We start from the raw sequence: 26437 nt of genomic DNA, 5'->3' as shown, positions 1-26437 counted from the left end.
ACTTTCAGATACACCGGCCACATGTGAAAATAAGAATAATAATAATAATAAAAAAAAAACCTCTTCGACAAGAAGAGGTAGCAATACTTACAGTTAGTTTTTTAGTGAAGGGGGCATGATGTGTCGCTGCTAAACTGATTCAGAATACAAAATCAAGTAACAAAAGCTCTCATTGTGAGGCTGCCATTAATTACTGCTGTGGTTCAGATGTGCATGTAAACTGTCCTGTATTTACCTTTGTAATTAGTGAATAATTGAAAACAATATGCTGATGTACAGTGACACGGCAACCTACTAAGATCCTCCAGGAGACGCATTTTGTAAATGCACTATTGACTTGTTTTTAATTAACATGACCGCTTTCTGTACAAACCATTGTTCTAGCCAGTCTCTCTCTTTGTAATCAAATACATATAGCATTTTACAAATGAAATTAAAGGAGGAATTCTTCAGATTTTTCAAAAAATTCTGCATGATTCAATCGTAAACAAAGTCATTTAAAGATTTCTTTACAGTGGTGGTGATGGGAACTAGGGGTCGTGGTGTACCCATTTTACTTACTATCCATTATGACAAGTGAACCTAAACTTAGTTTCTGGGTGTTATATGTATTGTTCACAATGGTAAAACAGGGGTAAATCTGAAAAAAAAACATTTTTCTTTGGGTACTATTTTCACCTTAGGGTAGTCAAAGAGGTGAGCCAGCAACCAAATGATGTGGGTTCAAATCCCAGCATTGGCTTGGTGCTCCTTGTTGTGCCCTTGGGCAAGGCACACAATGCCCACCCCCAACTACCCCAAACTGTACTACTCTGCTGGTGATGCAGTGCCACTCCCAGACTGCACAGAGTTAGGCAGAAAACACAAAAACAAATTTCTTTTGTAGGATGTATAATGTATACATATTTATTAGGCCAAAACTCTCAAAGCTACCATAAAACAGTGTCTTACATATTCATAAGCATTTAACGTAGTTTTTTCTAGCTTTTAGAGACATTAAACAGATGTGTAGTTCATATCACCACCATCACAAACTATTTTGACTGGCATGTTTCTCTAGAACAGTATGTTTCTTATCAACCTACTCTGAGTGACTTTGTTTACATTTTAACCATTTCAAAATGCAGACATTTAAAAAAAACACAGTGGAATTCCCTTTAAAGAAGGGGCAGACTGATGAACACCGATTGTGTTGTCACAATATTGTGAAAATAAAAATATGTTGCGATGTACAGCAATTTACACAAGATTAGGATTTATTCAAAACCGACTGCACTACCACCAACAGAGAAACTATGGGGGGGTGGAATAAGAACTTGAGGTTAGCTTATTAGTATAGCTATACCATTTTCTGTGTTTAGTCTTTTTATAAATATTGAGGGCTTGCCAATTAAGAGCATGCTTAATGTAAGTAATTATCTATCCTTTCTGATCTATAGTGGGACATCTCACTGTTCCAGCATACTTTTTATTACTTTCTATACTTTCTAAGTGCTTCTTTTTAATTCACAGAAAGTCACATGGAGTCAAAATAATGATAACATTTATAATCATACAAATATCATAATTTTGGCACTTGTTCACATTAAAACATATAAATAAGACAGTATTTTGTACATTTAATTTTTGACACCTTTCACATACAGCAAAATGCATGTACAATACTGAATAAGAGTGATATATCATTTTTGGTGCCAGCCCCCCTATAATGTGGCCTAACAGTCCAGAAAAGGTCAAGGTCAAGACTGACCTTGATAACTGGCATCAGTACTTCTCCTTGCTGTAGGCAAAAATATCTTTCTTTTGCCATTTCCTTTGATCAGGTCTGGACAAGGATCTCAAATTGTCCAAATCTGCTTTACTTAAAACCTTGAACAGTTTTTTAACAGCTTCATCGGAGTAGTGAAGCCCAAGTGGGCTCATTTAGGATTCCTGCACAGTTGAGATGTGGTGGATTTTCTATGACCACCACCCTCTGAAGTTTCCTGAAGTGTTGGTGTCATTTGTGTCCTCCATGTTTCCCTTGTTCTTCTTCGGCACGTTTTCAGTAAGAATCCCCAAATTGCACATAACCCTTCTGTTGATTAACACCAAGCAAAAGCCCATAAATACTGGTCCCTGATCAACAGGGTTGCTTGTGTGGACACATGTTTCACAATGTAACATTATAGATCAACTTTCTCATTGTTCATTTCCTCTTTCACAGCTTCAGGACTGGTCCTTTTTTGTCCCTCTGCAGCTGGCAGCTATTCAAAAGACATTAGGTTGGCTGGTATCTGCAAGACACAAATTTAGGGAGATTTAAGTTTCTACATAGCTTTGCACAGTATTCATAACAGCTATTAAAAATAGGCTCTCTCTTATGGGTCACAGTAAGTTTTACATGAGCATTGCAAATGAAAGCAATACAAATGAAAGCAAAGCAAAGGATAATTTAATTGCAGTCTTGGTGTTTCCTTACCGTGCTTGCCTTTGAACCTACCTGTGGTCTTATACACCTGCAGGCCTCAGCTAAGTGCTTGTGCCAGATGATTGCAGAAAAGCGAGATCCAGTCTGGAACTTGTAAACATTACCTGAATCCACAAACAAAAACAAACCCAGATTCATTCATTTGTTCTTCACATCGAGGTAATGTATAACTAGATAGATAGATATACGGATAGGTGAATGGACAGCTGGACAGATGGAAAGACGGATGGACTATCCCTCACTAACCATAACCGGATGGATGGATGGATAGATAGATAGATAGACAGACAGACAGATAGACAGGCGGACAGATGGAAAATAATCCTAACTGAATGGATGAATAGATGGATGGATGGATTCAGTCGTGTGTGGGATATGGGGACGTGGCAAGAAGGGATGCACCAAGATGGGCATTCTGGGCTGAAGCTGGTATTTTCCATGTACATTACAACCAATGCTGACACATTGAACTATTTTTTAGAAGTAGAAACTGGGACTACATCTACCTGGATTAAGAAATAGAACTTTAACTTTAAGAGTTTACAAATGCAGTAAAATGAATAAAATTTTAGCCCAGTATCGCCTAAACATTCTGCTCTTCAGGAGCTCAGTAATTATGTCATGAAAAATTGTTTGAAAATATCAGTGAAATCTAAATGTGAACACAATGACATTAGATTCATACTGGTCAAATCTAATTAATGATAATTTCATTTTGGATGCAAGGTATACACTGGAACAAAATGTATAATAATGCAATGTATATAATGATAATTATATATAACTTTTTTAAGCAATTATCTATTATTATTACTACTAATAATATTAGTAGTAATGCATCTCTATTGGTAATGTAAAACATTAACATGAGCAAAACAGAAAATTTTGAATTTGTCAAATGTAGATAAAAATTTATTTTATTTTAAATTTATTTTAAATGACAGTTATTACATGTGTAAGTGACGGTATAGGCCTCAGTCAAGAAGGCTGTCCAGAATTACCTTTATCAGGGTCATTGAGCTGGAAAATATTTGGATGCTCAGGGTCATCCGGCAGCACCACTATCCAGCCTGTTAATGAGATCTTCTTACAGGGCCTGGATTTGTACTAGAAGACATTAGGACGAAGGATGTTAAATATACACAGGTGAAATGATAGAACCCTGCAGAACACTGTGCAAACCTGCACTCGGTGGCCATTTTATTTACTCCTGTGTGATATCCACAAACACCCATCAACAGGTCACCACCATGTCAGTGTCAAGTGCAGTACTACTCAGGTGTGGTCCTGTGGGGGCCTTGACCATTAATGAAGAGGGTAAAGGGGGACTAACAAATTATATGGAGAAAAAAATTTATGAACTGCATTCTAGAACTGTAGAACTATAAAAGGCACTTATATTGTAAGTGGATTTTATATAGAGATATACTACAATACATGCTATGGTCTTCATTTCTATTGTATTGCTGGATGATCCCTATTTTTTTTTTGTTCTGTTACACAGTGAACTATTCAAACAGGGTCAACATTGATTTTCCATAAATTAGCAAAACCCCTTCATTCTTTTGTATTGTTTCAAATGTGAATATTATGTATGAAAATGTGAATATTGTGTAGGACACTACATTTCTTTTATAAAAGAGAAAAGAGGTATATGCTATGGCACCTTTAGTTCAACCAAAATAATTTTAATTAAATGTAATAAAAATGCTAAAGTATGTGCAAATAGAGAAATTATATAGACATGAATACTTACATGTCTCCTTTCATTTGCTCTTAAAGCTTTAGAGCCAAAGTAGATAAGAGTGGAACCGGACAGAACAATCCAGTAGCGTTTCCATGATGAAAGCTGGGACAAAAAAAGAAAAATTACAAATTTAAAACAAGTTAAAACATGAACCTCATTGAGATAAGAGAGACTAACCGATCAGTGTGGCATTTTGCTTCACTAAATACATCATTCAAATACTTAAAATATGTGCATTAAAATATGTAGACATGTGTTCTCTATAGAGGATGTGTAACTTGTTTTCACTCCCAAAACCAACAAAACATGTCATTTGACCAGGGGTGCCCAAACATTTCCATAAGACTGCATAAGGTTTTAAGGACAAATGTAAAACCACACTCACTGTAGGTTTCTTGCCCTCTTTCATCACCGTTTTCCTTCGTAGGGGCCCTTCGATAGTGATGCTGCTCAGTGAGCTGCACTCATAACTTGACACCGCTCCTGAGGCACTGGGCCAAAGAGACAACAAAACAAAAGCAGGACGTTCGTTTGCAGCTCAGTATTCTTTTCAAAATGCAGAAATTTAAAGAAAATCACAAGAGAAACTAACTGGTACATGCACAGTTTGTTGTGGTTTATCTAGTCTTGTGTGGCCAGATACAATCTCGTAATGAGAACGTCTGGAGACGACCAAAAGTAATTTGGGTTAAATGTGGGTAAAATGTAGATTTATTAGGGTGAACAAAGTGAGTGGGATTTTTTTAAACCAATCCAATGCCTTGTGAAGGTAGAGCTCAAGAAGGGGCAGAGCAAGTTTAATGGGAGCCTAGCCACTTCCTATTTCTCCCGTTATATCAAAAACATGACCTTAAAATGCCAGAGGGCACCTAAGAGCAAGTCCTCATTGAATGGAGGTGAATGGAGCTAAATGGATACAGAAAACAGGTTTTGGACAGTACGACATTAGCATTACTGCTACTGAATGCTGATTGGCTGGCAAGCTGCTCAGCTCATTAGCTGAGTGAAGCGGTTTACGCTCTTTGATGTCATGAACGTACATGAGGCACTGTTAGAAGGTCTTATAACGTGAGTTCAAAAGCCCTTAAACATATAACAGCAGTGTTGAATTATTATATGCTGTTCTGTGTTCAGAAAATTACTAAAATGTTCTATATCAAAATCATTCATGCTTAATACCAATGAACTCACATGTGCCTTCTGAGTTTTTATGTATGATACTGTTAACAGTAGAATAGTGGTAGATATGAAAAAAGGGATTCTTTGGGGACTACTTTGACTTACAACACACAGCATGTACCTCTCTGCCGTGCATGTAATTTAAAAAAACACAGTGGCCGAAAATCTTCAAAACTATATTAACACATTGGCCCTTATTCATAAAGTTGCAAAAAAAGAGTGCGGATTTGTCCACCTTTAATGATACATAAACTAATCTGTGTCTAAAACTTTCAGGGAAACAAGCAGAAATATGAATGCAAATGATGAACCAGCTTCAATGCATAAAATCAAGTGCCAGCCTAGCAGTACCTCATTTATATATCATTTACATGAAGCATACTCTGATTCATGCAGATAAACCAATAAAACAACGGCAATCAGCAGCTGGCTGTGTCTGTAGGCAGAGTTTGAGGTCAAGTAGTGAGCGCACTGCTCCCCCTGTTGACCAAACTTCATAGTGTTTAAATTACGATGACTAAAAAGTATAAAATGTGAAAAAAAAATCTCAGTTTTTATAGGACGGTGATCCTATAATGAATGATGTGACTGTGTAGTGTGATCACTTTCCTAAAATAACATATTTCAACACTGTATTCCTGCAGTGTATAAGATGCTTCTGCACTAACTTTGTTTTGTATTGGTGATTTTTTGGGCAATGTCATTAGGATAAAACAAAGGCACAGTGTAATATGACTGGGTGTAATAGGACGGCAGAATGATGTGACTGTGTAGTGTGATCACTTTCCTAAAATAACATATTTCAACACTGTATTCCTGCAGTGTATAAGATGCTTCTGCACTAACTATGTTTTGTATTGGTGATTTTTTGGGCGATGTCATTAGGATAAAACAAAAGAACAGTGTAATATGACTTCAAATGGAACACAAAATATTTGCAGCATTTGTTTATACCAATATGCACGTAAAATTAGTACATCCACTGCCATGTGCACAAATTATTAGTGTTATCATTATTTTCTATTTTTATTCTTTTTCTTTTTATTGGTATTATAGATTATACTAATAAGAACAGTTTCGGCTAACCACAAATCAAGGACTTTTGCTCAAGGACCATGCTCAACTTTGATGAATAAGTGCCAAATTATCATGCATCAGGCAGCATATTCATAACCATTTCATGCATTAACTTTAACTTTTAGGAGATTTTAGAGGCACTGTACTCTTTAGATGTCTAGTTCCTATCACCACCACTATGAACAATTCAGACTCGATAAGTTTCTCTCAAACAGAGCCCCTCACATCAAACCACTCTGAATGACAGTTTAAATCTTAGCTGAACAACTGGTGGAAAATTCTAATCAACTGGTGGAATTTCCCTTTCACATCAACACTGACGCATCAAAACTTCTTATACACTTGCACAAAGGGACAGACAATCTGATGCTTCTGAGATGTGGAGTGTGCATACCTGTAAACATAGCTTCTGCTTCTGGGAGAGTTACGCACAGGAACCCTCCAGTTTGGGCCCAGTGTAGCATACATACGGCCCCTGAAATCAGGTACAGTTTTTTAAGTATTTCTCAGTTACAATCAAAGATTTCTTAGCCTATTTTAAAAGAGGCGTAAAGGTCATTTTTATCAAATCACTTTTGTCATATTGACATTCCATCTAATTTTGTAGCTACCCCAATACTTATCAACACACCAATCCATTTAGAACCAATACTACCCCAATACTTATCAACACACCAAGCCATTTAGAACATGCATTCAGGTTGCAAGGAAATTAGTTAAATCCAGAGTATGTGAAAGAAGCTGCAGCAACTTGAACTGACTGCTTGAAAGTTTCCCTGTAATCACTGCACTTTTAACTCTAGGTTTTCTATTTACTGCTCACTCCTCACATTTTCCATTAATATCACACATGTAAGAATACACGTCCAATGTTCACTTCATATTCTTTACATGAACAAAGTATTTATTTTGTGCGCCTTAAACGTTTGGCCACAGAGGTTAAGAAATACACATTAAGGTCAAAAATATGTGAACATCCTGCTAAATACCCTGCTAGAACAACTGTAGCCATGCTATTATTGTGAAATGGATGAGTCTACTAGGAGCAACAACAGCTCAGCCACCAAGCGGTAGACCACGCAAACTCAATAAGCATGGCTGCCACGTGTTCAAGCATGTTGCTGTAAAAATCTCCTGTTCTTTGTTGCATTGCTCACTGCAGTGTCCCAGACTGTGCATCCAGAGCTTCATGAAATGGGTTTCTATAGCCAAGCAGCTGTACACAAGCCTAAGATCACTACATGAAATGCCAAGTGTCAGCTGGAGTAGTGTAAAGCATGTTGTGGAAACGTTCTCTAGAGTGATGAATCACTTCACTATTTGGCTGCCTGATGGACGAATCTGGGTTTGTGGATGCCAGGTGAACACTACGTACCAGAATTAATTGTGCCAACAGTAAAGTTTGGTGGAGGAGGGATAAAGGTCTGGGGCTGTTTTTCAGGGTTTTGGGCCCTGACCTCAACCCCACATCATTGGGAAAAATTGGAACACTGACTGCAAACATCAGTGCCTGACCTCACAAATGCTCTTTTGCTACAGATACTTTTGAAAAATCTTGTGGAAAGCCTTTCCAGAACAGTGGAGGCTGTTACAGCTGCAAAAGGGGGGCAATTCCATATTAATGCCTATGGTTTTGGAAAGGGAAGACCAACAAACTGATACGGGTGTGATGGTCAAGTGTCCACATACTTTTGGCCATACAGCGTATATGAAATAGAAAACAAAAGACAGACTAAATTTGAAGTGACGCTACTGACTCACATTAAAGGAGTGTTTAATAAATGTACAAAGCAATTGCATTACAATTGCAAGTTTTTAGCATGTTTTACACTCATGGGATGGAGTGGTATCTTAGTGCAATCTTAAAACTTGAGAAATATACACCAGCACTCTAAAAAGCTGTTTAAATTGCTGCTCCTTTCCCGAGGCAAAATCATTCCACTCCCACTCTGCATCACTCACATAATCTGGTTGAACTGTAGCATACATTTAAATTCTAAAGTCTTTTCTTGACACCTTTTGATTGACTGAACATTACAGTTAAAATACATCTAAAAAGCAAACTGATGCATGTATCACCTTTCAACAGTAGATGATAACTCGTCACTGAAGGAGCTTTCTCTACTGCCTGCAAAATACAACAGGAAAACACAATGTCAAAAAATGCTCTTAGAAACAAATGATTTGGACAAAAACAGTGTAAGCAAGACACTAGATTTGCTTCAATCACAGGTTGGATAAAAAGGTGAACAACAGCTGAACAACAACACTTCTGTATGCTGTGCATGATTTACATTAGAACAAAGAAATGTCAGCAGTGCAAATTTTCCAAAACACACAAAGAAGACACTCATAAAATTGATATATATGTATAAGTCTTTCCTATTGTGGCTAATAATAGGCCAGAATGATTACATTTGGAAAATGGGACATTGAAAGAATGTAATCTTTTGAATACCAGTAGAAATACTTCTTCGACACCTTCCATAGATTTGATGCCCAATATTTTTACTGTTTTCTGCCCTGTCTAGTTACTGTCATGTGTATTTATTGTCATCTGTGTTTTTCTGCACTCAAATCACAATGTCAATTTATGTAGTACTGAGTAATGTTTCACCATGGGCCTGAAGACAGACATTTCGTTTCATTCCAGTGTATACAAGCTATAATTGTATGCAAAAGTTTGAACACTCCTGGTCAAGTTACATGTTTTATTCATTTTCTACGTAAAAATACATCAACACATCCTCTACAGGGAATAAACCTAAATATGGCATTTTTCTGAAAACACTGGTGCACTTTCTACTTCTATGCTGAGTTTGACATATTGGAAATATATATAAAGTGTTTTCTCTGTATAGGGTGTTAACTCATTTCCACTCATTTCCAAATCAACATGTCATTTGACCGGGTGCTTAAACTTTTGCATACATACATATAATGAAGAATGACAATAAAAACTACTTGACTTGAGAAATAAAAAAAAACTCCCTGTCTTTGGGATTTGTTTTGAATTTTGCTGCCCACTAGTGGCAGTAAATGATTACAACAGCCTTTCCAGCAAGCCTGCAGTAATATTCTCTTAGGGAGGTCAGAAAAATCAATACAAATTCAGCAGTCCAAACAATGGGAAAGGAAAATGCACATAATGGAATAGACACAAGCAAACCAATATATCAGGGCTAGATGGTTTTTGGTCATTTAGACTCTGGGCATGTGTAAAGCTTCAGCAGATCTTCAATGAGTGTTGTGAGTGCCGCACATACAGCTTGTAAATATGTTCATATTATTTGTTATATTGTAGCAAGCATTCTTACATTTAAATCTTTTTTACAACAGCTATAAAATGTAATTTCAGTGTGTTTTGGAGGTTATTCAGTTCAGCCTTAAATTTTACTATTTTTATTAAACTATAAAATTTCAAATATTTTAATTAAATATCTATTACATTTTAAATCTATTACATCTTTTAAAGTAAATATCTATTAAATGCAACTAAACTTAAATTTGAGTGTGAAAGATTCAGCAGAATCTAACCCTAACTCTAAACCTAAACTTCGACACAAAACGTACACCGACTCCTAGACCTAACCCTAACCATGATGTTATTGATAATCAACCGAGTATTAGCAGAAAGTTTGTTAATAATTTAAGTATCTGTAGATCATCTATAAGGGACAGAAGTGTGACCTAATTATATTTGGAATTGGATAATATTAATAAAAATTGCAGAATGGCCACTATGAGGCCTGCAGAAAGTGGTCAACAAATGTCTTATTAAGAATTTTGGGCCATTTTCAATCATATGGGACCATCACTCTGGGTAGACTGAAAGGTCAATTCTCATGGAATCATACATGGCTACACCCGTCATACTGAAAAGACAAGCTCTGCCCCTGATGTGCAGTATGAATGTGAGTGTGCAGAAGTATAAAGTGGAGCACCTAATGAGATGCCGTTGGTGAAGACGGAGTCGTGAGTGTGGTTCCTCACAGGGCTGTGGGACTCTAAGAAGCTGTCGTCCAGCAGGTGACGAGCTTTCTCCTTCGCAGAGAAAGTGGCACTCTTACTCTCTACCACACCAAACTGGCACATCATACTGGGGGAGGCACAAGAGATGAGGAAGGAGAGGAAGAGAGAGGCATAAAGAGAGGCCTATTGGCGATACTGACAGAATTCAATACACAACATTTTAAGGTTATTTAACTTATTTCTATACTTTTTTACTTGTTTTAAGTCATTTTATTTAGTCAAATTGTCTTTGAAATCTAAAATAAGTATTTTTGAAACAAGCTACATTTTCTGCCAATAGCATAAGACAATTCACCAGATAAAATGGCTTGAAACAAGCAAAAATGTCAAGAAATGAGTTGAATAATTTTATAATATTCTTCCAACAACCTCAAAAGGTGAAATCTTTGATATATTGACTAGATTTAGGATGATTTCACATGCTAAGATATCATGTTTTGCAGTGCGGCATCACCGTATCGACTGGTCTGTTCAAATTTTAACACGATAAGTTGGAAAGGATAAGTGGAGTTTTCAAATTAAAAATGACAAATACAGATACAAGATTTCTGCACAACTGCAATGAATGTAAGTTTGCATTAATAAGTGATAATAATAAGTAAGAATCCGTACTGTGTTTTGTTTCCTTAAAATTACAACAAAGGGAGTCTTACACAGTGCTGTAAATGTTAACAATACAGAACCCACAATACTCCAGTACAAAAACTTATGATTTCTATATTGTTTGTTTGTAATTTGAACTGTTGTTTCAAATTCAACTTGAATCACCAAACAAATTACAAACACTGTAATCCAATGTGCTAAAAACAAAAAATTAATATTGTTGTATGACACTAATACTGGTCTAGATGATGCGCTAGAACATAGTGTGAAAAATAATGATACAAACACATAATATAAGAGGGACTCCATGGTTTAGGGTTTCGTGGTGAACAAATACAATACTTACTTATTGCCCAGGCTGTGGCTCTTCCTGTGCCGAGCTGGAGGTGGGGTAGGCAGGTGGGCTACAACTGATGTATCAGGACATGTTGGTCTCCGATTGTACCTCACTGAGACAGACTCCTCTGAGGGTCCTGAGGCAAGCACACAAACAAAATTTAGCTATCTTCAGTAACATCATCTGCATCATTTTTTCACAAATAATGTCTGAAACAGCAGGATGTTGATGTAAAACCGCTGAGCTACTGTTTCATTCAGGTTTTGGCACCTCCTTCCCAACAGCTTTTAAGATTTTCTCCCCTGTTAATCCAACTGTGTGGGTATAGGCCTCACTACTGGACCCACTCCTGCTTTTCCTGTTCAAAACAAACAACACTAAAATGCACACTTGCTCTCATTAACGCCATATGTGTCCAATTAGAAAAGTTTTAACTCTTGTAACAGACGACAGTTAACTGATCTTCAAATATCTACAGCTGCAAACAATTCAGCATAACGTAGAGAATGTTGTCTAGCCTTCCAAACCAGCCTTAGTATCACAGTCCTGATTAAATGGCATAACGGCATCTATTAAGCAGCAAACAAATGTTGCATAAGAAGAGTCAACAAAGATCACCAACTACTGACAAAGCCAGCATGTTCCCTGTAGTCAAGTCTGGGGCCTTTTTTTATTGCACAGTAAAAACAGAGAAGTATTTGTGGCTCTACAGCCAATAGGCATTTTCTTATAATCAGCCTGAAGTTCCGAACCCCCCCACTGTCTTTAATAGGCGGGATGTGAGAGCCCATGGGGGATGCAATGCACCCCGAACTAAATGGAAACAGACCTTTCTTCCTAATTAGCACATGGAAGCGTGCACCACTTCTGACCGCAGCCATCAATGACTCCATCATTACAGTCTCTTCAAAGATGGCAGGCACAAAGGAAAAAGATGCTACTGACATTAATACTAATGCTGGGACTTTGGAAAAGTGGGGAAACACTGTGTTTGTTTGAATATTTGATATAAATAAGGGCGAGGATGTAAGTGCTCAGAAGTTACATTTAGTCAATGACATCTTAAACACGTGTAGTTCGGAGAATCGCAGAGGTTGAGGAAAACTGAGAAAAAGGCCCAAAGCCTGGTCAAAAGGTATTGCTAATATCATGCATTTTCACCAGGCTTTGGGACTTTTCCTCAGTTTTCCACAACCTCTGTGATCCTCTGAACTACATGCGTTTAAGATGTCCCTAACCCTAACCCCTAAATTTTAACTTGAGAAAATACAGCATTTTTACTTGTTTGTTTTTTTTAAATTTGTTTATTTTTTACACATTACAAATTGTGAAATGTTTAGGTTAAAGAATGATTTTGTAACACACTGCTCATACTAACTGTTAATTATGTTAACTGATGAGAAATATAAATAAAATAGCAAAGTTTTTTACAAGCTGAAACTTATTGCCCAGTAAAATGGTTTTAAACAATTTGGAGACAATGGAGAGTGAAAATGTAAATATGACCTGGAACTGAACACTGGAACGCTAAATTACGGCATAAGCTGTGTATCTCTTATATTACATTACTCAGACAACCTATATAAATTGCTAAATTTAAGCCATGCCAAGTCGAGCAACAGAACCATTCCTCGCATAGGATGATGTGAGCGTCACTGGGCATGAGTAGAAAAAGGAGATGGAGTCTTCACAAGCATCTTAGATAATTTGGATTCCTTAGAATTAGAAGTGTAAGGTCATGAAGAAAGTGAGGGGGGGTTTCCTGGCTGCGAGACTAATGTGCCACACCCTGAGGGCATTCCGGTCACATGAATCTCAGTCTCCCATTTTCCTTCCATGAAACATCTGCAAAAGCTCTCAAACTATCAGACTTCCAAGCATTCTATAGTGCACAGAGAAGACCACATCTATACAGGTTGAGCAGAACTACTTTCATGCAAATGGTTCCCAAAATGTCATTCTACAGGGGATTATAAACAATGGTGTTTTAAGCTAATGGTTCCAAATATGAATTCAGATCAAGAGAAATAAATTTAGAAAACAGTTCAGTACCTCCAAGGTCTTCTTTGGAAGACACCAGGCGAGGTGAACTGTTTCCAGGTTCAATCCTCAGAGACAGCCTGAAGGAAAGAGAGCACAAAGACAGACCAAAGTTTAGGCCAAAACCTGATCTCAAAACTATCGTAAAACAATTTCTCAGCCATCGGGCTGCATATTCATAGCAATTTCATGTAATAACTTTGTGATGCAGCTTCTAGAGGCATTAAATATTTTTGGACGTCTGATTCCTATCACCTCCACTGTGAACAATTCTGATTTGACTCTGAATGACTGAATGATGACTACATCTTAAATATTTAATTATGCATACATTTTAAAACATCAGTAAAATTTCCCATTAGGGAGTATGACCTTGAACAGCTGGAACTAGAATGCAGGCTTTGCTTTTCAACCACAAGAGGAAGCCAGACGGTGATGTCATTCCCCCAAACGCTAACCTCATGCACACTACTCCCCCCACCCCCTTCCCTGCCAGATCTTTCTCCACTACACTCTGGAGACACAGACTTCACTTGAAAGTCCAGTCTCAGGCTACCTGCAACTCTCAGTCAGACGCTCCAAAGAGCAAGTCCAAGAAACCATCATAAAATGAGAAACAGGCTTCTGTTACACTGAATAAAGCTTTCTTAAAAGCTACCATTTCGAGACAGATTCTGTAACATAGGGGAAAAGCCCCCAGTAAACCCACATAAGCCCATGTGCATTTTTATGTGAAATATTTTGAAAACTGGAATAGTATGAAACTACTGGGTAACTTCTTTCTCTGTTACTGTGAGTTTTTAATTATTTTAGTTTGAGATATCTGTGTGAATGTAAAGGGCCTGTCCTGAATACATGTCAAAGTCTTACTGCCCTATAGCTTATACCCTATAGGAAAAAATATATTTCTCTGTAATGCTAATCCGGTTAGTCTTGATTTCTACATTTTAGAAGTGTTTATGTCGCCATCCATTGTTATCAGCATTGGCAGATATGTAAAGGTGTATGCAGAAATGTTAACACCCTTGCACAACCTAAATTCTTTTCCTTTCTCCCATTCTTGTGACCTGGATTCGATTCCCAGCTGGCGCACAAACCTTCTGTTTGGGGGCAGTCGTGGGCACAGCCCGTGACTGAAGTGCCCGTGAGCAAGGCACCTAACCCCCCACTGCTCCCCGTGCGGTGCGGATAGGGCTGCCTACCGCTCCGGGCAAGTGTACTCACTGTCCCCTAGTGTGTGTCTTCACTAGTGTGTATGTGGTGGTCACTGCACGGATAGGTTAGATTGCGGAGGTGAAATTTCCCCATTGTGGGACTAATAAGGGTCGCTTAATCTAATCTAAATGTTTTGTTGACAGTGAAAACACACTCTACTGAAAACAAACAAAATATGTCATTTGTCTGCAAATATTAGTGAACAATTTATATTTATTTGTTGAGTTTATATTTATTATATTTATATATTTACATTTCTTATATTTACATTTATTTTGTGAGTTCAATACACTAGGAAAACTCCCAATGAGGCAACCTTAATAGAAATAAAAATATTTCTCATATGGATTTTTCCACTTTAGTCAAACATAAAATATAAATTGTACAAAAAATATTAGATATTTGCATCAGCCCACACATTCCATATCGATACATCTCTAGTGCCCCCCCCCCTTTAATTACGAATATGAATTCTATTCAGTACTTCTGTAGCATTCAATAATAATAATAATAATAATAATAATAATAACTATTTCTGTTTTACTATGTTGAATTAAAACAGAAGGCAGTTAAAGCAGTAGAGAAAAAGCAACATTGAGTAAAATATTAATGACACATCTTTTCTACAGGGTCGTCAATTTAAAGAGGTTCTAATGACATAAACCAGGAGGATGCTGAGGGCAGCCAGGTCACATAAAAAAGTCTATTTCTGCAGTATGATCTCATCCCATGTAAGCAGTGCTCTGAAATAAAACTGAATCCTTCTAACTCATGGGTCCCTTCAACACTGCAATGCAGACACTGCATAAACATCCAGCTCTGTTTGAGTTTTACAGAAGACTCATGAACAGACGTTTTACACAAGACTTACGAACAGAAGTAAGTCAGTGCCTCAACGTGGTACTGTTTGTCGATGAAACTCAGGTTTAAAACCTTCCAAAACCAACTGCCTATCTTCATTACTATCACTCTCTACTGGCTTGAAGAAATGTCAGAGAATATAAAGCTGACTTCGAGAACATAATCTCACTTTCTTTGGGAGAAATACATGAGACAGAGACAAATATATAAAAGTCACCTGAGATTATTACTACACGTAAACTTCTGTAAACTATCATGAGAAAGCTGACAACAGGATTTTGACACATGCACACAAACAGATATCAATGAGATTATGGAAAGTTGTTTTTAGAAGTGTCTAGATTGTTAGAGGTTGGAACAGACTGAAACCATAGCCACAAAAAAGCAGTTCAGACAGACAGGACCACACAGTGCAGCTGGAATGGAGCTCTGAACATTGGACTGGAGAGAGGAAGTGGGGAGAGCCTCCACTGCAGATGACATCATCTTATGAAAACACATCATTGTAACGTTCATGTGTTTCCTAAATAGTGAAAGAGGAACGATCTTTATAATATGTTTTATAACCTGGACTAATTAAGCTCAGAAAAAGGAACATTTAGAGATATTTTTAAAGTCTCTGAGGTTCTAAGCAGTAAATTATGGAGGACAATTTGCTTTGAAAAACAAAAACAGTACTGTGCAAAATCTATTTATCTGGGCAGTGAGAATTTATTTGTTCTATAAAACACTAACATTAGAATAAAAACAAGTAAACAATGCATTGTGATTGTATGTATGTCAGTGAATCTTACTATGTTTTACTCCATACATATTCATTTGTATTTATTCTAATGTTATATAGTGTTTAACTGCCAAAACACACTGACTGCTGAGATTGTTTTTAAACAATTTTTACCAACATTTGTACAGTATTGTACATGTGGTGCTAATAAATTAATGTTCAAGTGTACAAAAAAACGTAAAATAAACGCTAGCACAAATCCATACCAAACATACGCAGCAGTGGCTGGCAAATGAGGAGTCAGGTTGAACTTTGAGCTATGTAGCCAAACCAAATAGACCTGCACCACATGGTGTAGTAATGCTGCAGCAACAGGCTAAAAAGTAACTAAATTAACTCAAAGAGCGTTTCGAGCGACAGAACAATTTGATGAAGAATTTCCTATCATAGTAATACAGAGAATTAAATTATTTTATTATTTTAGATGTCAGTCCAATATACAATATTCATGTTACATTTACATATGGTTTTGCTCTTGTTCTTCATCTTTTATGAAGAAGTCCAGTTTTAAGATGTTGTTTGTTGTCTGCCCTCGTTTCCAATATTCTGTCCATGTGCCACCTTCACACTGGAGCCCTGAGAACTTACGTATAATTGTCATCCTCCACAAACTTCTGCAGTTCCTCAATGTAGCGCACTGACATCAAGTATTTCTGCACATGTGGTAATGTCAGCAAGTGATCTGTGGGGGAATGTGGGGAAGCTCAATATGAATTATGCAGTCATTGCAAAAGAGAAATTTTTACATTTGAATGTGTCCAGAATATTTTGTGAGATAAAAGTATAAAAACTAAATACAAATATTGTCGCTGTTGAAAAAACACCAGGACTAACAAGGTACACATGGAAATGCAAGGTTTTGTTCTGAGTGAGAATATATAGTACCTTAAATCTAAGGTGTGTGTGTATATATACATTATTCATCATGTTAATGAAAATAAAAATAAGCATTTAGGGAGTGAGGGAGTGAAAACCAAATGCAGTCATTTTGAAACTCGATGGCTCCCTCTTGTGGACACAGTAGACAATATAACAGTCTTAATACTACATTTTGGTCTCAAATTGGCAAAATGGTCTTTGGCAATCCTTAGAATTACTCAAGAGAAAGGAAAAAGGTGAACAAGAAAGATACTTATTAATAATGTACTGAATATTTAATTTTTTACTGCAGAAATATGGGATGTATTAAACTGACCATAGTTGCAAGACATCTGCAGGTCGGAGATGATACGGAGAAGATTGTTCATTTGATTGGCCCTCTGCTCAGTCTCTATGATGCTGTCAGTGGCTGGGTAGGCAGAGTCGATGTAGGTCATATCAAACAGGTAAATTCCTGAAAAGTAAACAGACAGAGAAACAGAGTTTACAAGTTATTCTTTCTTTTTTCTGAGGAATTAGTGAGTTTCATAACTCAATGACATGAAGGCCTTATATCAATTCAAATATAAAGGACTGGATACACTAACAATATAGGACTAGATCATTTTCACTGTTAGATGTCCTCACAGCATCTTGTTAATATGATGAAATGCTTATTCTACTTAGAATTGGGGCAGGCAATATGGCGAAAAAATATTATATCACGATACGTCAAGACATTTTCACAGTACACAATATGTATCAGAATATTTCTTAAATGATTTATTGGGGGAGAAAAAAAAAATCTTAACTTTAATGTATGCCAATGTAACAACACTTTATTACAAGCTATTTTTAAACATTCCTATTGGTCCCAAAACTCTTAAGGTCCCATGTAAAGGGCAGCTGACATTTTTAAAAGAAAAAATGTTGACATGAAGAGAAAAGGGATGGATTGATGGACTTTATGAAGTATACAGACATATTGCAAGATAAAGTCTGAATAAAGATCCAAAAAACTTGAAAATGTAACAGCTTGTTTTTCCTCCATTAGTTACTTAAGTCAATTCTGACTTCTGTATGAACACATCAGCACTAACCCTGTAAACAACATCTGAACTCATTCAAGGCCAAATTTCTTCCCCTAACCCTCATTCAGCTGTCCTTAAACAGCTATAATATCTGGGTATGAGACAACTCTCTCCAGGATTCTCATGCTAACTGCTAACTGAGAGGCGTCAGTAGCAGTAAAAAGCAGTCCAGCATGTGGGGGATGTGCAGTTTCCTGGGCTGGCCAGTGAAGCCTGAAGGCAACTCCAGATTGCTGTAGCCTGTTTGTTTCCTTCTACAGACAGGACCACCTTTCTAATTAGCAGAAACAGATAATATGGCCCTGGAGGATGTGTACTTACTGGGAGTAGAAGTGAGGAACTGTTTAGGAAGTGTCCATCTGCTTTCTCATGCAAGACTGGGCCTAAAGTCATTTCCCCCTTTATCAGAAAGGCTGAGGAGGCTAATTAACACACTTGTATGTGCAGGCAAAAATGAGTAGGTAGAGAAAGTAAAACTGAATGGATGAATTTCAAACTCTCTATTACTTTTCATAGGTAAACCTCAACCTCAATTCCAAAAAAGTTGGGATAGTATATGAAATGCAAATAGAAACAGGAAGCAGTCATCAGTAATTTTTTTAGTATTAAATTGAGAATAAAAAAAAAAACAAAAAAACATTTTTTGGAAATATATGCTCATTCCAAATTTGATGCCTGGGACAGAAGCACGTTTACCACTGTCTTACATTACTTTTCTTTTTAATGACACTTAACAATCATTTGACGACTGAAGAAATCAATTGATCTAGTTTTGAAAACCGAATCTGTTTCATTATAAATTCTCAGCTGTACAACCATATGGGGCCTTCATTGTCGTATTTTGTACTTAATGCGCCACACGTTTTCAATTGGAGGCAAGTGTGGACTGCAGGCAGACCAGTCTAGCACAGGCACTCCTGATTATGGAGCCAGGCTGTTGTAACACATGGTCAGTGTGGTTTGGCGTTATCATGTTGAAATAAGCATGGACATCCCGGAAAGTGTTGTTGAGAAAGCAGCATATGTTGCTCCAAAATATGTATATACTGTATCCTTCAGTATTAGTGATGCCTTTACAGATGTCAGATGTGCAAGTTACCTGCACCACGGACACTTGTAACAATCTGCATTTTCTTCTTCTTCGACGCAATATTATTCTATAATCATTCTATAAGGTTGACCTGTCAGACCACAATACACATTTCCACTGTGCACCTGCCCATTTCAGATGAGTTTGGGCCATCTGGCTAAAAGCACTTTTACCTATAGATCTCGTTTTGGGTATAGCTAGAACACCAGTGCAAGATTTTTACAAGGTTGTACACACACTTTAGCAAAGTGGATAGAAACTGGTAAAATCTGAGTCCAAATTTGTTATGTACTTCGAGGTTGAATGTTCTTGGTGTTAAAATTATATTTGCACATTTGTAATCACTCTCACAGGTGACCGATACCTTTACAAAGCTCTGCCATTAACTGATCCTAATCATCTTTGGGACCAAATAAAAATGATTGACTAACCACAGCTGAACTATCTGACAGCATGTTTGACTGGAAAACCTGAGTAATTTCAAATTCATGTGCAGATGGCACCTTTGGACAACAAATGGTATTCCTTGTCTTTTCTAACAGAATAACAATAATTTGTGAGCCTCATGACTACAAGTCACAACCTTGTAAAACGGTCAATGGACATACCTGAGCTTCAGAACGGTCAAAAGTAAGGGAGGTGTTTAAACTCACCCAACTAATGTCTGACCAAAGTTAAGAGTGGCACTTGTATGTGCAAAACTGACCCCCACCCATACAAAATACAACAGACAACAATGACTTTACATGATCTTTGTCCTATATCCTGAAGCTGAGCCAGAGATCCACAACTAAGACAGGTAAATAAGGCTTTACAATGTGCCCCAATCTGATAACACAAAAAACATAAATCATTTTCTCTGTGGTTTGGAAGAATAGGGCATGTCTAAATTTAGCAATATTTCTTAAGTGGGGAAAAAACAGGTCTGGGTTTCTGGTATGTATTGAAAAATCGCTTAAGTTTCTAGGACATGGTTAAACGTTTGCCAGCAGACCAAGAGCTACCTGCTGTTAAAAGTCTCTGACTGAGCTCTGGGAAAGGCTGAACAAAGGCTGAAACATATATGTATGAGAGGTCAGTGGCACAAACCTGCGACCATGAAAAAGAAAAAAAAAAAGTGAAATGGGTCAGAACAGAAAGAGTTTTACTCAGTAGAAAAGCATTTCAGTCTAGTTTGATTTATTAAAGTGGCTAACCATCCAATGAGTCACAAAGCATTGAGCTTGTAACAGAACTTGAAATCATTAAAAAAAACAAAAAAAAAACAAAGAGAGGCTAGGAAACATTATAGAAAATTGGATAGCTTGTATTGGCACACCAAAAATAATTACAAATAATTACATATCTGACTTAAGTCAGGCCTATTTTAGGCTTTTAAGACTTTGTAGCGTTCTGGGATATACTGGAAAAGAGCTGGCCTTCCTGGAAATGAATGCACTTTTGACTGGTTTCCAGAAAGGCCATACATTCATGCATGCTGCAGAGGAAGAGATAGTGAGGGAGAGAGACAGACAGAGAGAGTGCAAGACAAAGAAAGAGAAAAAGAGAGCAAGAGAGACAGCAAGAGAAAGAGCACGAGAGAGAGAGAGAGAAAGAGAGCATGCAAGAGAGAGTTCACTACAGAGAGAGCGAGATCAAGAGACAGACCAACTTTGCAAAAAACAAAGAACTTTATTAAGTACACCTCCTTGTTTCTAGACTCATTGTCCATTTTACTGTTCATGTACAATTGGATTGGACATCTGCAAGAGTTTTAAACACCTCACTGCTGGACTGAAAACAGTCCACCAATCAAAAATACCCAGCCAACAGTATCCTGTGACCACTGATAAAGGACTAGAGGATGACTAACACAAACTGTGCTACAACAGATGAGCTACCGTCTCTGACTTTACTTCGACAAGGTGTACCAACAAGGTATTTGTGTCTAATATAGTGGACATAATATTTAAAAACTTCAGCAGCACTACTATGTCTGATCCACTCGTACCAGTGCAACACGCATAAACACTACCACCATGTCAGTGTCACTGCAGTGCTGAGAATGATCCACAACCCTGCAGTGGTCCTGTCAGAGGTGTCCTGACCACTGATCAACAGGGGGCTAACAGTCTATAATTGTAGAACTACAAAGTGCACCTACATGGTAAATGGACCTGATAAAACTGGCAAAAAGTGCAGGTACAAGGTGGTGTACTTAATAAAGTAGATGACTAGCATATGTATTGTTAGGCTCCTATAGAATACAGAGTAGCTAGGAATGTCTCATAGCAGCTGTTCAGATATTAAACAATCATATTACAAAAATATAAATAAAAATATAAATAAACTGCTTTCCCCATAAGCTACTCTTGATTCAAACTGTATTGAGAAAAAAAAATCAAGATCCCAATTTTAGTAGGACTGATTTTTTTAGATCCAGATGTCTCTTTTCACAAAAAGGAAAAACATGTCTTCAGCCTCTCAAGCATCTCAATTTTATCTACAAACATAACAGAAAGGGAAGTGAATGAAAGAATGACTGATAGCTGAACTCCACTCTGGAACTCCACTGCAGCCCTTGAATAGAACACGGAACATGGAGTGTGTCCTTTCTCTGTGCCAGTACATTACTGCTCCTAAAACCAATGTCCATTACGGCCAAGGACATTTACAGACTTCAAAGTTTATGCTGCTTGAAATACAATACACACATTTATTTAGCCTTCCTCCCTTTGACTTTAACTGTGCAAACTTTCAAGTAACCTACAAATCACTCTGTAAATCACTGCTGTACCATTCAAGCACAGCTCACCTTATGGTAAATAAATTGTAACAGTTGTGAAGTTTGAAGAATAAAGGAAGGTATGGTTTAAGAGCTGAAGTAAATAGTTTTTTTTTTAATTCATTTATGCTTCTTTACTCATCTATGAGAGCTTATCAGTAGAGTTCTTATAACAGAGGCATACGAACATTAAGACAAAAGTAGTATCCTTAAACTGGCTTAAAGAAGAAAAAGGCTGAAAAAGATCCATAGGTGGTTTAGCCTTGCCAAATTTATGCATCAACTATTATGCAACAAATTTCCAAAAGGTTCAAAACATGAGTACTAGTGTAGAATTGAATCACACTCCTCATCAGGCCTGAATTATCAAGTTATTGGCCCCTGGACACCAATGTTTGGTAGGTCCCTTGGCCACCTTTTTTGGGTGGTCAGGACATTTTTTTATGCTTTCACAGCAGGTTACATGAGTGCAACACAGCCCCAAGACAGCAGCACGCTAACCACAGTGTTAGGCATGTCACCATTATAAGCACACATCTATATATTTTTTTCTAATCAATACAAAACAATAGCAACATTATGCACACATTAACAAGAACACAGGTTAACGTAAATACAACAACCAACGCAACATTTGCCTATAAAGCATGTGTCCACTCTTGACAAACAAAACACTTCAAATAAGACATAAAATCAAAATTGCCCAGCGGAAATGTACATAATAAAGACAGAAAACTTTACATCCCAAACCGTCACGCATTCTAAAATAAAGCATACTGCAGGCATGTAATTTTTTTTCCAATTTAAAAAAATGTATTTATTTTATGTCTGAAGACTATATGCAGAATTAGTTTGCAAATAACAACTAACAAGGACAATGCAACTTTTTCTTTAACTTGGAAGGCTGATTTTATATTTGGCTTAGAAATGGTTGTCTCCTACTTTGCTGAAATATAAGTCTCACTTTTGGTTTATTTACTACAATTAGACATCATCTCTTGATTCCTGATGATACAGTTTTTCCAGCAAAAAAAAAAGAAAATGAATTCACCCTTTGGGGATTAGTAAAAAAAAGTTCAAGAACACCTGGCAGGCACTTCTATCATACTTTGACAGTCTAAAAATTTGTAGTTGTACGCTGGTTGTATATATAATGTTTAAAATAAATAAATAATGATAACATTGTTTAATTATTTTTTTCTTGAGAATTTGATGCATACCACTACATAAAACGCATTTGGTTAGTGGGCTTGGTGGCACAAGAATTGAATATAGTTAAAAATCATAGAATTTTATATTTCTGCGTATGATTTGAGCTTCCAATAAATAATTATAAAATAGAAGCTATTAGGGGTGGGAATCTCTAGGCACCTCACGATTCGATTTGATTACGATTCAGAGGGCTGCGATGCGATTATAAAACGATTATCGATGCATCTTGATGCATCTTTTTTTTAATATAGCATTTATATTTTCTCACTGTGTGAGCTCGAGTTTCGAGTTCAAGTTTCAAGTTTATTTGTCACTTGCACAACATGTCAGGACCTTTATGCATTGAAATGCTTGTGGTGAGGCACAGGTAACCACTCTACAGAAAGTAAATAAGTAAAAATACAAGAAAAACCAACTGAAATATATTAAATATACACAAAATATACACAGAATATAGAGACAATATACATTTTAAAGTGACTAAGTAACTCAGTGTTATTGTTATTTAAAGTGACTTGGTACTTTTAAACCAAAGTATTTGTAATGATCCATAATGAATTTACTTCCAATATCTTTTTTAATAAAACAAATGGAAGTGATGTGGCAAGTGAACTAGAAGGCTCTCATTCAGTGCTCTTGTTCGGAGCACGAGAAGCTGCTGCTACTCATCTGCGATAAAATGCGCAGTTACGGTGAAATAAGATCCAGTGGCAGATGTCCACGCAGCACGTTATAGCTATTCTACCCGTTTTCTTTAGTGATTTTATAACTTCGGTTTTGGTCTCGTTGTAGAGACGGGGGGGGATCGCTGTGTCAGTAAAGTATCTTTAAGACGGGACACGTGAAACATAGCGCGAAAGCCCTGTTTCGGCGCGCAGACTGAAGGTCACATAGCAGCGATGCGTTATTCGCATTTATAAGCACTGCAGTTGCTGAAGTCAGCTTCTCTTTCGAATTCTCCCATTTCACCTTAAATGGTGCCGCATTTACATTCGGCGCCTCAGTTAGAATTTAAGGTGGAACGGGTAAATTTGAACAAGAAGCTGGAGAATAAGAAGTGACTTCAGCCTCGTAAAACAGTCGAACGTTGAGAGACATTTAACTGATCTACTTCTGAGGAGAAAGTTGTCTGTCGGAGATGGGAGGAAAGCGGCTATAGCTGAAGCTTAAAGCAGAGCGAAGTAAATCTGCGTTTTCGTTTATATTGTTTAGCCTATACTAGGACATTAACACATACTGAGACATACTGGACATTAGATGCTGTGGCTCCCAAGGTGGTTTGATTTTTGTTGAAAGGACAAAATGGCTCTTGTCATTTGGGCTGTGACTCTTGACCTAACCTGGCTTTTAATGCAGAGGGAGCCGGTCGGATTTCTCGCTCATCCAGTTGTGTTTTTGTTATGTACCGCCACAGACTGTCCGGGCGCTGCACTTCCGCAGTTCCAAGTTCCGCATTTTGCATAGAAAATCGATTTTTGACGTTTGTAAATCGATTCAGAATCGTTCACGTCCGCATCGCGATGCATCTAAGAATCGATTTTTTTCCGCACCCCTAGAAGCTATTAAAAGAATATATTATTTCTTTTTAAGCAATGCAGCCCTTTTGCTTTAATCTTCCAGATATAATAAGTGGTCACTTTATTAGGTAGACCTAACTAGTATCTACGCTCATTGTCCATTTTATCAGGTACACTTACCATATAGGTGGATTTTGTAGTTGTAGACTATAGCACATCTGTTTCACTGTGAAATTTGTTAGCCCCCCCCCTTCACCCTTTTCAATAATGGCCATAACTCCCACAAGACCACCAATGAGTAAGTATTAATTTAATTATTCTCAGCACTGCAGTGACACTGACATGGTAGTGACTGCGCAGAGAGGATCACACACAGCAGTGCTGCTGGAGTTTTTAAACAACTCCCTGTCACTGCTGGGCTGAGAATAGTCCAAACCAAATATTTCCAATGAACAGTGTCCTATGGCCAGAAACTGACCACTGATGAAGGACTAGAAAATGACTAACACAAACTGTGCGGTAAAGATGAGCTATCGTCTCTGTCTTTGAATCTACAAAGTGGTTCAACAAGGCAGGTGTGTCTAATAGAGGGGACAGTAAGTGCACACAGTAAAAATCTGGCCTTTTTTCTAAACACAACGTCTAGTGTTTCCATAAATAATTTGAAAAGTTGACTCGTCAGACCATAATACACTTTTTCAGTGTGTATCAGTGCATTTCTCGTGAGCTTGAGCCCAGAGAGGTCGGCAGTGTGTTTGGAACCCAACTTTTTCTGAAATGTGTTACAGGCATTAATTTGAGCAGCTGATGAGGTAAAATAAAAAAAATTAATAACTTGTTTTTAAAAAGTTTTTATTTTATTTGTATTTTACATACTGTCCCAATGTTTTTGGAAATGAGTTTTGATGAGTGGAGATACAAGGTAGGTGTACCTTATAAAGTAGCCAGTGAGTGTATGCCATAGAAAGACCAGTGTATGACATCCATCACCTGTGATATATTAATAAGCCATGCCTAACTCATGTCTGTGGACATGAGTTATAGCTTTTGGCCTATAAATACCCAAAACAATTTGGAAAGAGCATGGAAATAGGGATTCTGAAGACCAGTCACAAATTTAGAAAACATATTGTAGAAAGGGATTTCTCAAACACACACACACGCACACACATGCACAAACACCCTGCAATAAAGTGTGACCCCTCGTAATTTGAGTCAGCAGATATTTATTGGGTAGCAACACATTTAGTTCTTTTAAATGTAGTTACTTCCTCTTCTGAAGCACCTGTAAAGTTCACAATTCATTTTAAACACAAGAACCAGAACTGAATTTAAATCTACTGACTTGAAGGGCATCAGGACAGACAGCCAAAAAGCAGTTTTAAAAAAAGTTGCATCAGGGCCACTGCAGTGGTGTGGAATCCTAAGAGGTTAAGAGGGTAAGACCAAAACCTCCATCACCGCATTAAGAGACAATTGGTGCACCATGAAATAGCAAACTTTCCTCAAGGTCAACAATGGAACAAGTGAACAGCAGCACAACACAACATTAAAACAGAA

General features: G+C 37.2%; 1 protein-coding gene across 1 annotated transcript in view; it reads right to left on the bottom strand.

Annotated features, from left to right (window-relative positions):
- Window positions 1–883: 883 nt before the first annotated feature.
- ralgps1 (Ral GEF with PH domain and SH3 binding motif 1) overlaps window positions 884–26437 on the bottom strand; it is a 156454-nt gene continuing 130900 nt past the window's right edge. Inside the window, exons 10-21 of the mRNA XM_036578632.1 lie at window positions 17541–17678; window positions 16934–17027; window positions 13498–13565; window positions 11455–11581; window positions 10418–10572; window positions 8553–8601; window positions 6868–6948; window positions 4603–4708; window positions 4227–4319; window positions 3472–3577; window positions 2483–2574; window positions 884–2276 (exon numbers count right to left, since the gene is read on the bottom strand). Coding sequence (XP_036434525.1) covers window positions 2247–2276; window positions 2483–2574; window positions 3472–3577; window positions 4227–4319; window positions 4603–4708; window positions 6868–6948; window positions 8553–8601; window positions 10418–10572; window positions 11455–11581; window positions 13498–13565; window positions 16934–17027; window positions 17541–17678 — 1139 coding nt within the window. The 3' untranslated portion in view covers window positions 884–2246. The remainder of the gene's footprint in view (window positions 2277–2482; window positions 2575–3471; window positions 3578–4226; window positions 4320–4602; window positions 4709–6867; window positions 6949–8552; window positions 8602–10417; window positions 10573–11454; window positions 11582–13497; window positions 13566–16933; window positions 17028–17540; window positions 17679–26437) is intronic.

The sequence above is a fragment of the Colossoma macropomum genome, unplaced genomic scaffold (assembly GCF_904425465.1).
Source record: "Colossoma macropomum unplaced genomic scaffold, Colossoma_macropomum, whole genome shotgun sequence".
NCBI lineage: Eukaryota > Metazoa > Chordata > Actinopteri > Characiformes > Serrasalmidae > Colossoma > Colossoma macropomum.
Note: the sequence above shows the minus strand (reverse complement) of the source record. Positions and strands in the feature narration are given on the sequence as shown.